General features: G+C 38.1%; 1 protein-coding gene across 1 annotated transcript in view; it reads left to right on the top strand.

Moving 5' to 3' along the window:
* KIF6 (kinesin family member 6) overlaps positions 1–18591 on the top strand; it is a 387990-nt gene that overhangs the window by 178671 nt on the left and 190728 nt on the right. The window contains exons 11-12 of the mRNA XM_027127150.1: positions 16738–16843; positions 17702–17840. Coding sequence (XP_026982951.1) covers positions 16738–16843; positions 17702–17840 — 245 coding nt within the window. The remainder of the gene's footprint in view (positions 1–16737; positions 16844–17701; positions 17841–18591) is intronic.

Genomic DNA, 18591 nt, shown 5'->3' with positions numbered 1-18591 from the left:
CTTCCTCTCCACCCCATCCTCTCCCCTCTCCCCTCCTTCCTGTCCTTGTTCCCCCACCTCCCCCAGTCCCCTCCTGTCCCCCTCTTTTCTCCCTCCCTCTTGCTCCTCACTGTCCCCAGTGATCTCCTCCAAGGGGGTCTCCTGGTAGCCCCTCCACATGCTAATCCAATTCATCCTTTTCCCGAGTCCTTGCCCTAAATGTCTGTCTCTACACTACACTCTTCTCTAAGCTTTAGCCCAGTTTAACTTCTCTCTCCTAGCTCTTTCCATCTCTGCATAATGAAACCTTTTCTACCTCATTTCTCCTGTCATTACCCCCTTCCTGAATGTGAACTTCTTTTACATTTTCCTGCCACCAGATATCCTGCTCCCTAACTAGCTTCTCTGCCCCATTCTACCACCCCATCCTTCTCTTTCCTATAAGTCAGTTTCTTATTTATGATGAATTTATGGAGATAGGTATTCATGTTTACATTAAACACAAATAAGAGAGTTTTTGCATACAGCAAAAAAGTGATTCAAAAGATACATGTAGAGAGAGGGCAGACAACAGAAGCAAGAAGAACTACAATCCTGCAGCCTGTGGAACAAAAACCACATTCACAAAAAGACAGACAAGATGAAAAGGCAGAGGACTATGTACCAGATGAAGGAACAAGATAAAACCCAGAAAAATAACTAAATGAAGTGGAGATAGGCAACCTTCCAGAAAAATAATTCAGAATAATGATAGTGAAGATGATCCAGGACCTCGGGAAAAGAATGGAGGCAAGGATCGACAAGATGCAAGAAATGTTTAAAAAAGACCTAGAAGAGTTAAAGAACAAACAAACAGAGATGAACAATACAATAAATGAAATGAAAACTACACTACAAGAAATCAATAGCAAAATAAATGAGGCAAAAGAACGGATAAGTGACCTGGAAGACAGAATGGTGGAATTCACTGCTGCAGAACAGAATAAAGAAAAAAGAATGAAAAGAAATGAAGACAGCCTAAGAGACCTCTGGGACAACATTACATGCAACAACATTCACATTATAGGGGTCCCAGAAGGAGAAGAGAGAGAGAAAGGACCCGAGAAAATATTTGAAGAGATTATAGTTGAAAAATTCCCTAACATGGGAAAGGAAATAGCCACCCAAGTCCAGGAAGTACATTGAGTCCCATACAGGATAAACCCAAGGAGAAACACGCCGAGACACGTAGTAATGAGGTTGACAAAAATTAAAGACAAAGAAAAATTATTGAAAGCAGCAAGGGAAAAACGACAAATAACATACCAGGGAACTACCATAAGGTTAACAGCTGATTTCTCAGCAGAATCTCTACAACCCAGAAGGGAGTGGCATGATATACTTAAAGTGATGAAAGGGAGGATCCTACAACCAAGATTACACTACGCGGCAAGGATCTCATTCAGATTCGATGGAAAAATCAAAAGCTTTACAGACAGCGAAAGCTAAGAGAATTCAGCACCACCAAACCAGCTGTACAACAAATGCTAAAGGAACTTCTGTAAGTGGGAAACACAAGAGAAGAAAAGGACCTACAAAAACAAACCCAAAACAATTAAGAAAATGGTCATAGGAACATACATATCGATAATTACCTTAAACGTGAATGGATTAAATGCTCCAACCAAAGGACACAGGCTTGCTGAATGGGTACAAAAAAAGACCCACATATATGCTGTCTATAAGAGGACCACTTCAGACCTAGGGACACATACAGACTGAAAGTGAGGGGATGGAAAAAGATATTCCATGCCAATTGAAATCAAAAGAAAACTGGAGTAGCAATACTCATATGAGATAAAATAGACTTTAAAATAAAGAATGTTACAAGAGACAAGGAAGGACACTATGTAATGATCAAGGGATCAATCCAAGAAGAAGATATAACAATTATAAATATATATGCACCGAACATAGGAACACCTCAATACATAAGGCAACTGCTAACAGCTACAAAAGAGGAAATTGACAGTAACACTAAAATAGTGGAGGACTTTAACACCTCACTTACACCAATGGACAGATCATGCAAAATGAAAATAAATAAGGAAACAGAAGCTTTAAATGACACAATAGACCAGCTAGATTTAATTGGTAATTATAGGACATTCCATCCAAAAACAGCAGATTACACTTTCTTCTCAAGTGCGCATGGAACATTCTCCAGGATAAATCACATCTTGGGTCACAAATCAAGCCCTCAGTAAATTTAAGGAAATTGAAATCATATCAAGCATCTTTTCTGACCACAACGCTATGAGATTAGAAATGAATTACAGGGGAAAAACCGTAAAAAACACAAACACATGGAGGCTAAACAATACCTTACTAAATAACCAAGAGATCACTGAAGAAATCAAAGAGGATATCAAAAAATACTTACAGACAAATGACAATGAAAACACGATGATCCAAAACCTATGGGATGCAGCAAAAGCAGTTCGAAGAGGGAAGTTTATAGCTATACAAGCCTACCTCAAGAAACAAGAAAAATCTCAAGTAAACAATCTAACCTTACACCTAAAGGAACTAGAGAAAGAAGAACAAACAAAACCCAAAGTTAGCAGAAGGAAAGAAATCATAAAGATCAGAGCAGAAATAAATGAAATAGAAACAAAGAAAATAGCAAAGATAAATAAAACTAAAAGCTGGTTTCTTGAGAAGATAAATAAAATTGATAAACCATTAGCCAGACTCATCAAGAAAGAGAGGGAGAGGACTCAAATCAATAAAATTAGAAATGAAAAAGAAGTTACAAAAGACACCGCAGAAATACAAACCATCCTAAGAGACTACTACAAGCAACTTTATGCCAATAAAATGGACAACCTGGAAGAAATGGACAAACTCTTAGAAAGGTATAACCTTCCAAGACTGAACCAGGAAGAAACAGAAAATATGAACAGACCAATCACAAGTAATGAAATTGAAACTGTGATTAAAAATCTTCCAACGAAGAAAAGTCCAGGACCAGATGGCTTCACAGGTGAATTCTATGAAACATTTAGAGAAGAGCTAACACCCATCCTTCTCAAACTCTTCCAAAAAATTGCAGAGGAAGGAACATTCCCAAACTCATTCTGTGAGGCCACCATCACCCTGATACCAAAACCAGACAAAGATACTACAAAAAAAGAAAATTACAGATCAATATCACTGATGAATATAGATGCAAAATTCCTCAACAAAATACTAGCAAACAGAATCCAACAACACATTAAAAGGATCGTACACCATGATCAAGTGGGATTTATCCCAGGGATGCAAGGATTCTTCAATATAGGCAAATCAATCAATGTGACACACCATATTAACAAATTGAAGAATAAAAACCATATGATCATCTCAATAGATGCAGAAAAAGCTTTTGACAAAATTCAACACCCATTTATGATAAAAACTCTCCAGAAAGTGGGCATAGAGGGAACCTACCTATACATAATAAAGGCCATATACGACAAACCCACAGCAAACATCATTCTCAATGGTGAAAAACTGAAAGCATTTCCTCTAAGATAAGGAACAAGACGAGGATGTCCAGTCTCACCACTATTATTAAACATAGTTTTTGAAGTCCTAGCCATGGCAATCAGAGAAGAAAAAGAAATAAAAAGAATACAAATTGGAAAAGAAGAAGTAAAACTGTCAGTGTTTGCAGATGACATGATACTATACATAGAGAATCCTAAAGATGCCACCAGAAAACGACTAGCCTAATCAATGAATTTGGTAAAGTTGCAGGATACAAAATTAATGCACAGAAATCTCTTGCATTCCTATACACTAATAATGAAAAATCTGGAAGAGAAATTAAGGAAACACTCCCATTTACCACTGCAACAAAAAGAATAAAATACCTAGGAATAAACCTACCTAAGGAGGTAAAAGACCTGAACTCAGAAAACTATAAGACACTGATGAAAGTAATCAAACATGACACAAACAAATGTAGAGATATACCATGAATGTGGATTGTAAGAATCAATATTGTGAAAATGACTATACTACCCAAAGCAATCTACAGATTCAGTGCAATCCGTATCAAATTACCAATGGCATTTTTTATGGAACTAGAACAAAAAATCTTAAAATTTGTATGGAGACACAAAAGACCCCGAATAGCCAAAGCAAACTTGAGGGGAAAAAACGGAGCTGTAGGAATCAGACTCCCTGACTTCAGACTATACTACAAAGCTACAGTAATCAAGACAATATTGTACTGGCACAAAACAGAAAAATCAATCAATGGAACAAGATAGAAAGCCCAGAAATAAACCCACGCACCTATGGTTAACTAGTCTATGACAAAAGAGGCAAGGATATACATTGGAGAAAAGACAGTCTCTTCAATAAGTGGTGCTGGGAAAACTGGACAGCTACATGTAAAAGAATGAAATCAGAACACTCTGTAACACCATGCACAAAAATAAACAAAATGAATTCCAGACCTAAATGTAAGACCGGACACTATAAAACTCTTAGAGGGGAACATAGGAAGAACACTCTTTGACATAAATCACAGCAAGATCTTTTTCAATCCACCTCCTAGAGTACTGGAAATAAAAACAAACGTAAACAAATGGGACCTAATGAAACTTCAAAGCTTTTGCACAGCAAAGGAAAGCATAAACAAGACGAAAAGACAAACCTCAGAATGGCAGAAAATATTTGCAAATGAATCAGTGGACAAAGGATTAATCTCCAAAATATATAAACAGCTTATGAAACTTAATATTAAAGAAACAAACACCCCAATCCAAAAATGGACAGAAGACCTAAATAGACATTTCTCCAAAGAAGACATCTCCAAAGATGGCCAAGAAGCACATGAAAAGCTGCTCAGCATCAATAATTATTAAGGAAATGCAAATCAAAACTACAATGATGTATCACCTCACACAGTTAGAATGGGCATCATCAGAAAATCTACAAACAACAAATGCTGGAGAGGGTATGGAGAAAAGGGAACCCTCTTGCACTGTTGGTGGGAATGTAAATTGATACAGCCACTATGGAGAACAGTATGGAGTTTTCTTAAAAAACTGAAAATAGAATTACCATATGATACAGCAATCCCACTACTGGGCATATACCCAGAGAAAACCATAATTTAAAAAGACACATACACCCCAATGTTCATTGCAGCACTATTTACAATAGCCAGGTCATGGAAGCAACCTAAATGCCCATCGACAGATGAATGGATAAAGAAGTTGTGGTACATATATACAATGGAATATTACTCAGCCATAAAAAGGAACAAAATTGGGTCATTTGTTGAGACGTAGAAAGAGCTAGAGACTGCAATACAGAGTGACGTAAGTCAGAAAGAGAAAGAGAAAAACAAAAAACATATATTAATGTATGTATGTGGAACCTTGAGAAATGGTACAGATGAACCGGTTTGCAGGGCAGAAGTTGAGACACAGATGTAAGAGAACAAACATATGGACACCAAGGGGGGAAAGCCATGGGGGTTGGGGTTGGTGGTGTGATGAATTGGACGATTGGGATTGACATGTATCCCCTGATGCATATAAAATTGATGACTAATAAGAACCTGCTGTATAAAAAAATAAATAAAATAAAAAATTCAAAAAAAAAGATACATGTAGAATTTAAAGAGGCAGTTATTAATAGCTAGGGATTGATTATATTATTTTAATCTCTTATTTACATTTTTTCTAAACACTGAACCTTTCTGTGTCTACTGAAGTTAAAACGTTTGGTCATATCAAGATATATATATATGCCTTTAATAAATTGGATACATGAAAATATGAATTGACAAAATCAATTTTTATAACTTTTCAAAAGCCTTCATCATTGCATTTTTAAAAGTTTTTTTTAGTGTCTTTAAAGTTATTTTATTTTACTTAAAAATTATTTTAAAATAGTGTTTTTAAATTCCATAAATTGAAGTATGGCCAGGAATGTATTTTCCTATAAATAGGCTATATCTTCACTGTTAAAGAGGCACACCAGTCTGGGTTTTGATTTGGATGTTTTGTGTTTGCTATTTCAAAACACTGAAAGTATCAAGCAGTTGTGCAGCTTTGCCTTTGAGGCGCCATATAACTGCTTGGTGGAGGTAAAGGGAATATGTGTTACTAAGAGAAATGTTGACAGTAAACTCTGTATAGGAATTTCCTCTGTATCACCCAAACCAGGAACTTCCTGGCCCCTACTGCTATTAAAAAGAGCTCATTCCAACAAAGTGGCTGACAGTGAACTCAGTTCTTTGCACATGAGGGTCCATGTCTTTCACTTACTGGTTAGGGCTTGGGGATCATATAAATGTATATAATACTTGTCATAGACCAGAGAATTCTAAAAGAAAAAAAAAAGATCTTGAAGTAACCACCTTTAAGCCAATTGGGAATAGTTCTTTCAGCAGAATCTAACAAAAAACAAACATGAAACTAATGACCCCGAAAAATATTTGTATCGTTTCCTTTGGTTGTAGTCCTGTTGGCACAATCTCAGCCTTCAGTTTTTCATGTCCTGTGGATTGTAGTTAACCATAAATTGTGAATTTATTGTTCTTATCTGAACTTTTATAAATTATGTGCTTTTCCAACACTGTATGTTTTAAAGGGCCATACCCTATAAAAGAAGCTTGTCATGTTAGTAACGTCAAAATAAGGCTTTCCTTCACCCCCCACCATTGGGTCTCAAGAGCCCCCACTGTTGCATCTTGTTAAACATTATTTTCTTTGAAATGCAAGACACAACGTTTATTTGATGATCTCATTGCCCTTGTTGTTTGCATCTTTACTTTTTTTTTTTTGCGGTACGCGGGCCTCCCACCATTGTGGCCTCTCCCGTTGCGGAGCACAGGCTCCGGACGCACAGGCTCAGCGGCCATGGCTCACGGGCCCAGCCGCTCCGCGGCACGCGGGATCCTCCCGGACTGGGGCACGAACCCGTATCCCCTGCATCGGCAGGCGGACTCCCAACCACTGTGCCACCAGGGAAGTCTGTAGGGAAGTTCTGAATTGAAAACACAAATTTAGTATATTAGGGATTATGGCAAATGGAAGACATTTTTCTGACTTGATTGAGAGGCTTTGTGATATGTGTGGAAAGAGTGAGGGTCCCTGAGGGTTCCTGATTCAAAAGACCAGTTTTTAAATCCCAGTGTTTCAGTTTCCTAACTTGTAACAGTATGCAAGTTACTTTGTTTCTATGAGTGCTTCTGTCCTCATCTATGAAAGAGGGAAAATAATTTTTAGGTTTATGGTACAGATAAATAACAATACATGTGAGAGTGCCTGACATGTAATGGATGTTCAATAAAAGTAATAATAAAATAACTAGGGGAAGCCAGTTATAAAGAGAACCAGACTATAATATTCTGTTTAATTCTTTTCCCACTTAAACAAGAAAACATGTAAGGTTGCTAGCACAGTAGCCAGGACATAGTTGACCATCAAGGGATGTTGTTACTCGTTCACTTAACGTTTCAAGTTACTTCTTTTTTTGGTTTCCAGGGCCAAAAACTGTGTATATATACATGACTCAAAGTTCAACAACAAGTTGCCTTGTTGTAACGCTTCTTAAACATTAGTGCACACACGAATCACCCGGGAATGTTGTTTAAGTGCAGGTTCAGCAGGTCTAGGATGGGGCCTGCGAGTCTACATTTCTGCAAGCCTCCCAGGTGATGCATCTGAGGTTGGCCTATTATTTTTCACACTAAGAATAGCAAGGCATTAATGGGCCAGACAATAAATACCCTCTCTTTGTTCCTTGTATTACCTTATTTCATAGAGCTTAAAGAGTTTAGAGATGATGTTATTTGGCACATTTTTACGGATGAGAAATTTGTGACCCACAGAAGCTGATTAATTAGTTGACAGTTGAGATCATTCAGCCTAATTGTTCAGCCACCTTCTTTACCTACAGTGATCAATATTTTTAATTGTATAACTATTATCTCATTCTTCCTATTTAGTTATATTCCTAGAAGTTAAGAGTTACCAGGTTTCCTTCTATCTTTATCATTGCTTTCCAGCTTTTTAAAAAATATCTTTGCTTATGTTGATATGTAACTTTAGTTTGTCAGCAACCCCATTGCTTAGGCTGTCGGGGACAGCCTATCCTTGCTGGTGCAATGCTTAGTGGCAAAATGACTGGTAGAGGTCGGGCAGATTTTGATACTTGTTGGTATAATTAGTACTAGTTAAGTTTTTCAATCAGCTCTCGTTTCTAGCCCTTTAGAATGAACCTCCTATTCCTCTCTCAGAACCAGTGAGAAGCCAGATGAACCATCAGTGCAGGGATACCAGGCATTTCCATGATTCTACCACCAAACAGCCCTGACCCACCAAGTGGGGTATCTTTTATCCACCTCACTCTTTCCAGCTCAGTATCAGAGGACAAGATCCTGGTGTTTTGCACTCCCTAACACTGTTTTTCGTAAATTCCCTGGAATACTGTGTTGTAGGACACTTCTGCTACCCTTGTCCCCCAGTTATTCCCTGGGGCTCACCTCCCATAGCTGTCCCAGGAGTTTAGAACCAGCCAGGGTTTCCATACCCCAGTTTAGGTATGCTCCTCTTACTAATGCCCATTACTCTTTTCTCCCAGCTTTCCCACAACCAGTGACATAGAGATATGGTTTCTAGCCCATTTTGATATGCTAATGCTGACAGGAGCATGTTAATAATTTTTTTTTTACAAACAAAGATTATTTTAGAATAGTGAGAACGTCATAATCATGCTCAGTGTATAAACAATGAACTTCATTTAACAAACAGTTGAATAGAACATAGTCATAAAAATATTGCAGAAGAACAAGTTTAGCTTGGATCACTAGTCTTTATTCTCACAAGGAGATAATAAACGTTCTTGAGCCAAAGGCAACGGGGCAAAAATCTCAGGATTTTGCTTCCTTCCTTCTTTCCTTCCTTCCTTCCTTTCTTGTCTCTTGTCTTCTGTCTTTTTGGATGTATTGCAGGGTACTTGCAGAATCCTTGTAAAGGGATTCATTATTAACCTATCATAATATATCATGAATATTTTAATGTCAGTAAGTATACCTCTTCACCACCATTTTAAACAGTTGCTTAACTATGTACATAACTAGGCCATAATTTATTTAATTTCCTAACGTGGGACATTCTGATTCTTTTCCTACTTCTTTTGCTGTTATAAATCATGCTGATCAGTGGCCTTATTAAGATCCAAGCAACTGCTACCCAGTTATTTCCCTCTTGTCTATTCAACTATTTACCTCCTCAAAGAATTCTGGAAGGTATGGCATTCCCTTTTAGAAATGCATTGCCCAGCATGATGTTCAAATAAATTTAGTAACTTTGCTACAGTATGGTAAGCATAGTGCTTAAACCTTGGACTCTGAAGTCAGCCTCCCCAAGTTTGAATCCCAGCTCTGCTGTTTGCTAGCTGTATGACCTTGGGCAAGATATATAACCTCTCTGTACTTCAGTTCCTTCGTCTATGATATAAGGACAATAGTAGTACTTAGCTCATCTAGTTGTTGTGCAAATTAAGGAAATGATGTATTTAAGTGGTACAGACTAGTAGCTAGCATTTACTGCTTGCCCAAGTAATATTTGCTATTGTTAACAACAATTAACTTGCTTTCCCTTTTTATTCACACTACTAAACCTAAATTTCCACAAAAATATGGCTACAGACAAAATTTCATTTCTTTGGCAAGAAATATTGGGAGCAAAAAGGGAGGAGTATGGTGGTCTTGAGGGGGGAAGGCACATGTTAGGAATTACGGTCAATTCTTATGGTGTGGTCAGGCATCAAAATTTATAGTTCAGTGGAATTGCTGAACTAGGCTACAGGTTGTCAGAGCTAGCTCATCAGCAGTCAATTTGGTGCAAATAGGTATAGTCACCAAACACCTACCAGTCAAGTTATGTGTTCAGACACATGTAGATTATCTACCATCTTTCTTGTCCATATGAACTAGAACTGAATGGCATATGTTTATTTTTACTTCTTCAGTAGGATTCTTTTACTTCTTTTCTCCTGGAAAAACTAGAGAATAAGTAAAGTTTCTTGTTTACTTGGGCTTCTCATAAAGAACAGACTTTATCGTACTCACTTGACCTCCTTGGAGACCCTTTTCTACAAAGAGTTCTTCACTGGCCAGCAGAATTCTGGCAGCTGGGAGACCCCTCAGTGGGAGCAGTGACTAGGTATGAACTTGGGAACTATTTTGGGAGATAGGAAAATGCAGGGAATTTGGGGTCAATTGTTCACTCTTAACTGTGAGAGGAGTACATCGGAAACATCTGAATTAGGCATTTTTCTGTACTTTAATTATTAGACCAACTCCTTGGTTGATAAGAAAATGAATTCAACAATAAATCATTTAATGTATGAAAGAAAGACCAGGCATTTTTCTCTTATCTAAAGAGGCTCTGTCATCTCAAGCACTGAGAAAAAAATTGCACGTCAAAAGACCTGATTTTCATTCTTAGTTTTGTATCAGACTAGTCGAGTCTCAGAATGGGTAAAGCAATCCAGTTCTTTCATTTAGGCAGAACTTCTTCACCATTTCTTTGGATTACATCCCTGGTCCTCCTTGTATCCAATACTATTATTGTGCAGGACGAGAGTCTTGATGGCACGGCCAAAGTCCAGTGAGATTGAGTGATCTGTGAGTGGCCACTCAGCTAATCAGCAGGCCTGTGTCTTACAATGCTTTCTTGTGAACTAGGAGGCCACTTCAGCCCTGCTTCGTGGGACGTTTCCTAAAATATTTACTTTATGATCAAACTACACAGGAGAAATAATTTTCTAAAGAAAAAGCCAGACGGAAGAATTGATTAACCATTGCTTCTAACCTAGTATTAGCTATTTGAATTGTTAGGGACACTGGAAACCAAAAAATGCTTTTACTCCAGAGGATGGGTATATCCTAGAACTAATGGTAATTTTCAAAGTTCCAGAATTTTTGTTAAGTATTCAGGGAAAATACAAATAGATACACATTACAATTTTTTGAAGCTTCATTAATTGACAACTGTACATCCAGGCTTCCTCATGGGTGACAGAGGAAAGTAGCAACTATGAATATGTTACCTCAATGTCCATCATGAGAGGCTCAGGACACCCATACTGTGGAATACTATACAGCCATTAAAAATAAAATAGTTCTGGGGCTTCCCTGGTGGTCCAGTGGTAAGGAACCCACCTCCTTTCAATGCAGGGGATGCCAGTTCGATCCCTGATTGGGGAACTAAGATCCCACATGCTGCAGGGCAACTAAGTCCATGTGCCACAGCTATTGAGCTCATGAGCCTCAACGAGAGAGCCTGCATGCCACAAACTGCAGAGCCCACGCACTCTGGAGCCCTAGCGCCACAACCAGAGAGAGAACACCTGCACACCACAACTAGAGAGAAGCCCAAGCGCTGCAACAAAGAGACCGCGCACTGTAACAAAAAGATCCCACTTGCTGCAACGAAGATCCCATGTGCCACAACTAAGACCCAATGCAGCCAAGAAATAAAGAAAATAAATAAAATAAATATATATATATTTTAAATTGAAATAGTTCTATTATATATGTACTGACATGGAATATTATTGGTGGTAAGTTGTTTAGAAAAATAATGATACAGAACTCTATTCAAAGTGTGATCTCATTTTTGTATAAACAAACAAAATCTACAAATGTACATAAGAATATAAGTATCTGCTTCGTTAAGAGTTAGAGGAACTGTTAATAATGGATTATCCAAAGTATTGAAAATAAAGAAGATGAGAATGGAGGTGGGGAGGGGAGTGTTTAATTTATTCACATCTGTGTTATTTGGAATTCTTTTCATAAACATCTATTTTTATAATACTTTACATTTTTAAAAAAATGTTTTAAAAAAACATTAAAAATTTTTGTATCAGAAACTAATCTCTCTGTGTGTCTGATGGTTTGAAACCCTATTTTAGAAGGAAACATTGCAAATAATGCAAATAAGTATCCCTCCACCTGAAGAAGCTCCTTAAAAATTACAATACAAATTGTCTCATACTTGGAAGCATCAGCTGTCACGTGTCACAGATTGTAGGAAGAGATAAGAATTAAATCTAAAGCTGCTATGTGAAGGAAATCATTACATCTTATTTGAGTGGGCTGATAGTAATAGTGAAAAGAAAATGTGTACCATTTAAACTGATGCTGAAGGTGTGCAGATATTTTCAAAACAATGTGAGGAAGATAGACTTCTGCTGTATGATGATAGTTAGCATAATAGATACTGATTGCCATTCTTACACCTTCCTTATCAAGAGTCTTATCCCAACATAGAGGGAATCATTTCCATTGATTCTATATTGATGCTCTAGATACAGAGTGGGGGAGAGGGAACACACGGAGGAATAAGAGTTAAGAATTGCCCCATGATATTGACCTGCATGAGCTGCTTGTATATTTTGGAGATTAATCCTTTGTCAATTGCTTCATTTGCAAAGATTTTCTCCCATCCTGAGGGTTCTTTTTTCATCTTGCTTTTGGTTTCCTTTGCTGTGCAAAAGCTTTGAAGTTTCATTAGGTCCCATTTGTTTATTTTTGTTTTTATTTCCATTACTCTAGGAGGTGGATCAAAAAGGATCTTGCTATGATTTCTGTCATAGAGTGTTCTGCCTATATTTTCCTCTAAGAGTTTTATAGTGTCTGACCTTACATTTAGGAATTTAATCCATTTTGAGTTTATTTTTGTGTGTGGTGTTAGGGAGTGCTCTAATTTCGTTCTTTTGCATGTAGCTGTCCAGTTTTCCCAGCACCACTTATTGAAGAGGCTGTCTTTTCTCCATTGTATATTCTTGTCTCCTTTGTCAAAGATAAGGTGACCATATGTGCGTGGGTTTATCTCTGGGCTTTCTATTCTGTTCTATTCATCTATATTTCTGTTTTTGTGCAGTACCATACTGTCTTGATTACTGTAGCTTTGTAGTATAGTCTGAAGTCCGGGAGCCTGATTCCTCCAGCTCTGTTTTTCTTTCTCAAGATTGCTTTGGCTATTCAGGGTCTTTTGTGTTTCCATACCAATCCAAAAATGGGCAGAAGACCTAAATAGACATTTCTCCAAAGAAAATATACAAATTACCAACAAACACATAAAAGGAAGCTCAACATCACTAAATATTAGCAAAATGCAAATCAAAACCACAATGAGGTATCACCTCACACCGGTCAGAATGGCCATCATCAAAAATCTACAAACAATAAATGCTGGGGAGGGTGTGGAGAAAAGGGAACCCTCTTGCACTGTTCATGGGAATGTAAATTGATACAGCCACTGTAGAGAACAGTATGGAGGTTCCTTAAAAACTAAAAATAGAACTACTGTACGACTCAGCAATACCACTACTGGGCATATACCCTGAAAAAAGCATAATTCAAAAACAGTCATGTACCACAATGTTCATTGCAGCACTATTTACAATAGCCAGGTCATGGAAGCAACCTAAATGCCCATTGACAAATGAATTGATAAAGAAGATGTGGGACATGTATAAAATGGAATATTACTCAGCCAAAGAAAGGAATGAAATTGGGTCATTTGTAGAGACATGGATGGACCTAGAGACTGTCATACAGAGTGAAGTAAGTTAGAAAGAGAAAAACAAATATTGTATATTAATGCATATATGTGGAATCTAGAAAAATGGTATAGATGAACTGCTTTGCAAGGCAGAAATAGAGACACAGATGTAGAGAACTAACGTATGGACACCAAGTGGGGGAAGCGGGGGTTGGGGTGGGGGTGGGATGAATTGGGAGATTGGGATTGACATATATGTAGTAATATGTATAAAATAGATAACTAATAAGAACCTGCTGTATGTAAAAAAAAAAAAAAAACAGGGAGAGAGAGACATGTACCACAATGTTCATTGTAGCACTGTTTACAATAGCCAGGACATGGAAGCAACCTAAGTGTCCATCACAAATGAATATATAAAGATGTGGCACATATATACAATGGAATATTAGCCATAAAAAGAAATGAAATTGAGTTATTTGTAGTGAGGTGGATGGACCTAGAGTCTGTCATACAGAGTGAAGTAAGTCAGAAAGAGAAAAACAAATACCATATGCTAACACATATATATGGAACCTAAAAAAAAAAAAAAAAAGGGTTCTGATGAACCTAGGGGCAGGACAGGAATAAAGACGCATATGTAGAGAATGGACTTGAGGACACAGGGAGGGGGAAGGGTAAGCTAGGACGAAGTGAGAGAGTAGCATTGACATATATACACTACCAAATGTAAAATAGATAGTGGGAAGCAGCTGCATAGCACAGGGAGATCAGCTTGGTGCTTTGTGACCAACCAGAGGGGTGGGATAGGGAGGGTGGGAAGGAGACACAAGAGGGAGGGATATGGGGATATATGTATGCACATAGCTGATTCACTTTGTTATACAGCAGAAACTAACACAATATTGTAAAGCAATTATACTCCAATAAAGATGTTAAAAAATAAAAAAATAAAAAAAAATTGAATATCCCAGCCATCAAAATGCCTCACCTCCTTCGAAACAAGAACACAAGTGATAACAAAGTTTTGGGGAATCAGATTTTTTTACCTTTTCTCCATTCTTTAGGGTTATTGGAAAAGAAATATATATTATTTAATCTAAATTATTTTTAAAAATCTTTCCTCCTAGATAACTTGATAAAAATAGCCTGAATAAACATACTAGCACATATATATGTACTCACAAAAAGACAAATACTTTATGATTCCACTTATATGTGAAATCTAAAAAATACAACCAACCAGTGAATATAACAAAAAAGAAGCAGATTCACATATACAGAGAACAAACTAGTGGTTACCAGTGGGGAAAGGGAAGCGGGGATGGGAATCATAGGGCTAGGGGATTAAGAGGTACAAACTGGGCTTCCCTGGTGTCGCAAGGAAGACTCTCTTCCCTGAGAGTCCGCCTGCCGATGCAGAGGATACGGGTTCATGCCCCGGTCTGGGAATATCCCACATGCCGCGGAGGGGCTGGGCCCGTGAGCCATGGCCGCTGAGCTGGCGCATCCGGAGCCTGTGCTCTGCAACGGGAGAGGCCACAACAGTGAGAGGCCCGCGTACCGCCAAAAAAAAAAAAAAAAAAGAGGTACAAACTATTCTGTATAAAATAAGCTACAAGGATATATTGTACAACACAGGGAATATAGCCAATATTTTATAATAACTATAAATGGAGCATTACCTTTAAAAATTGTGAATCGCTATATTGTACACCTGTAACATACAATGTAGTACATCAACTATACTTTAATAAGAAAAAAAAAAGAATTGCCCCATCGTGCTCATAAACTAATAGAGGAGCCAAGGTGCTGTGCAGACCCTAGAATGCCATGTAGACAATATAAGCACACATGATGCCACTAACTAAACCAGGACTTCATGAAGGGGTGGATGTTCCCTCCAAAGGCAGGTGTTTGTTTTCTATTTTTCTTTGTTTTAGAATAGGAAAATCGTGAAAATCATTGTAAGCAGAGGGGAAAGAGTCAGCATGGAGAGGTGATAAGGAGGAATTAATCAGGTAACCCTGACAGGAGCCTGAAGAGAGCCTAGGAGAGAGATTGGCCATGAGAAGGAGGAAGGGTAGTATCCAAAATATTTAAAAGAGGGAAGAGGGCCTGAGTAGTAAGACAGAGACCCTGGGAGGTGAAGGAAAAGGAAGCCGAAGGAGCCCCCTTGAATGGCTTTGACTTTCTCAGTCTAGTGAGAAGCTGCATTATTGATGGAGAGTGAAAGAGTAGTGGCGGGCTTCAGGCTGTGGAAGGATTTGGAAGAGCCACTGTGAACACTGTATGTCAACCAGGAATGATTAAAAGGCTTTGGAGCATCACTGAGGTCCCAGCTCAGGCCAAGTAGCATGAATTTTTTTTTTGAATTTTATTTTATTTTTTATACAGCAAGTTCTTATTAGTTATCTGTTTTATACATATTAGTGTATATATGTCAATCCCAATCTCCCAATTCATCACACCCACACACACCCGCCTCTTTCCCCCCTTGGTGTCCATACGTTTGTTCTCTACATCTGTGTCTCTTATTTCTGCCCTGCAGACCGGTTCATCTGTACCATTTTTCTAGGTTCCACATATATGCATTAATATACGATATTTGTTTTACTCTTTCTGACTTACTTCACTCTGTATGACAGTCTCAAGGTCCATCCACGTCTCTACAAATGACCCAATTTCATTCCTTTGTATGGCTGAGTAATATTCCATTGTATATATATACCACATCTTCTTTATCCATTCGTCTGTCAATGGGCATTTAGGTTGCTTCCATGACCTGGCTATTGTAAATAGTGTGAGTAGCATGAATTTTTAATGAAACTAATTGAAACAAAAACTTATTCATTACTCTCTGTAGCAATGTTGCAGCTAGGCACAGGGGCATACATAGAAAGTCAGCTTGGGTAGAATGCATATTTTGTAGAAATCAAATGATTCTTGTATTGAAAGCTGCATGTGCAAAGTCATTGGAAATTAGTCAAATAATTGCATCATTTCCAGATTTCACGTTGTCAATTTCTTTCCTCCCCCTTAAGGTTTATAGTCAAATCAGATAACCATATTTTCATAAGGAAGTGAGAACAATATCCTGTACTTCAAATGTTAACCATCAAAGTAATGCCATTAGAATTTCTAAAGTTTCAAGGTCATAGTTGGTTCTCATACCTTATGTATTTTTTAGGCTGGAAAAGCGAATAACATCCTTTTTGGAAGACCAGCATCCAGAGAGTAAACTAGAGGTTGGCGCTGATATGCGTAAAATTCATCACTGTTTCCATTATTTAAAGGTAAACTTAAACATTTCCACTAGTAGAAGCCACTGTCTGCCATGTTCAAACTGTAATAAAGCTTTCCTAGTTGACCAACTCTTGAAATGTTTAGGACCTAGCTTCCCATGTCTAGAACAGTATGATCTTCGAATCAATGCTGAGAGCATCACTGAATTTCTTCAGAGGTTGTATCTTACTTCCCAATGAGTAAGCTCAGACCATGGGCTTCTAAAGCTTTTGCCAGGAATCTCTACCTTCTACACAGAATAGTTCTGTGTTCAAAACCTACTTATTTTGAAGCTATAGCAAAAGAATTGTGTCCTTCATTTTTCTGCAGCAGCTTCAGCCTTAGGTTTTCCTTTCATGATGACACGGTGGCAATATCGTTAACCTCCACTTCTTCCTGACTTGTAATTTGGCATATTTCATTAAGATAACAGACGTTTGTTGTGAGTCGGCTCTGGACCAGGCATAGGGAAGGCAAAGTTGAATGAGTAAGTCACGGAGAAGACACATATGTAAAGAATAATTAGAATACATGATAAGTGTTTTTTTAGAAAGTGTGAATTAGTGGTATGGGGTTATGGAGAAAGGGAAAGTGTTCAAGAGGAGATCATGTTTGAGCAGGAATTCCCTGGTTTAGGGAAGCAGAGATAAGGTAAGGGGGAGGGGAATGGGGAAGCAGGACAGAAAGAAGACAGGCAGGAGGAGGAGAAAGACACATTCAAGCAAAGGCAACTGCAGTGCAAGTCAGGGAGTCAGAGGAGGACACACACGCCTGATCTGTGCAAGGCATTGGTAAAGGCGAGAAGAATCAAAGAAACAAAGACATTTGGAGTTGAGGTATGGATGCTAAGCTCTTGTTTCATCTTTCAGAAACTATTGAATGACAAGAACATCCATGGAACAAGCATAGCCTCCTCTGAAATCAAAGATCAAAACAGTCAAGAACCATTAAAAGAGGAAGAATATAAAAAGCTACGAGATATTCTACAGCAGAGGGACAATGAAATCAGTATCCTTTCTGAAGTGATGAGAAAGTCTTCTTCTACTGGCTTGAAGCGGGGAACACTTAGCCGTCTTCCCCTAACCACACACCCCAGCTCCCCACCCAGATTCCAGCTCACGTTGCTTCTTTCCACTTAGAAGTAAAATATCCCTTCGGCAAACACGTGGTAGGAACTAGTCAAAACCAGGGTTGCTATAAAAGAAAAAAAAATTACTTTGTTTTTAGCCAGATATAGTTACTATTATGGGAGATATTTCAGTTTATTGAAAAGCTTTCTTACACCATGTCTCAACATTAAATTTCTTTTAGTATATTTTTTGACTACTCCGCAGTGCTCTTTCTGTTTTAGTCCTGAGCCAGTAAAGTTAGCTGGTTATCTTTAGCTAGCTGACCAGACACTGGGCTGACCATAGCCTCGTTATGGCCCAGAATCTGTGGCTGGTGTGTGGGTGAAGCTCAAATGATGGCTGAGAAATGACAAATGGTATTTAGCTTATGAAGAGCAGAGATTGATTTCAATGTAACTTTTTACTTAAAAGCCAGATCTATTGCTTTGAGTTCCACTTACAAATGTGTAGATGAGTGTTGAGGATAGACATCTTACGGCTCTAGGAGACAGCACGTACTGGGTGCTGAAAATGGTTAGCAGCCCATGAGAGCTGCCTCTCTTACAGACCAGGTGATTGCTGCTAAAAAGCCCCTATTGGGCGGTTAGACCTCAGGTCTCCCCAGCATTTCTTCACTATTGTTTCTTATT

Source organism: Aethalodelphis obliquidens, unplaced genomic scaffold (assembly GCF_003676395.1).
Source record: "Aethalodelphis obliquidens isolate GAN/ISIS:26980383/991018 unplaced genomic scaffold, ASM367639v1 scaffold31, whole genome shotgun sequence".
Lineage (NCBI taxonomy): Eukaryota > Metazoa > Chordata > Mammalia > Artiodactyla > Delphinidae > Aethalodelphis > Aethalodelphis obliquidens.
This window is presented reverse-complemented; position numbering and strand designations above follow the sequence as displayed.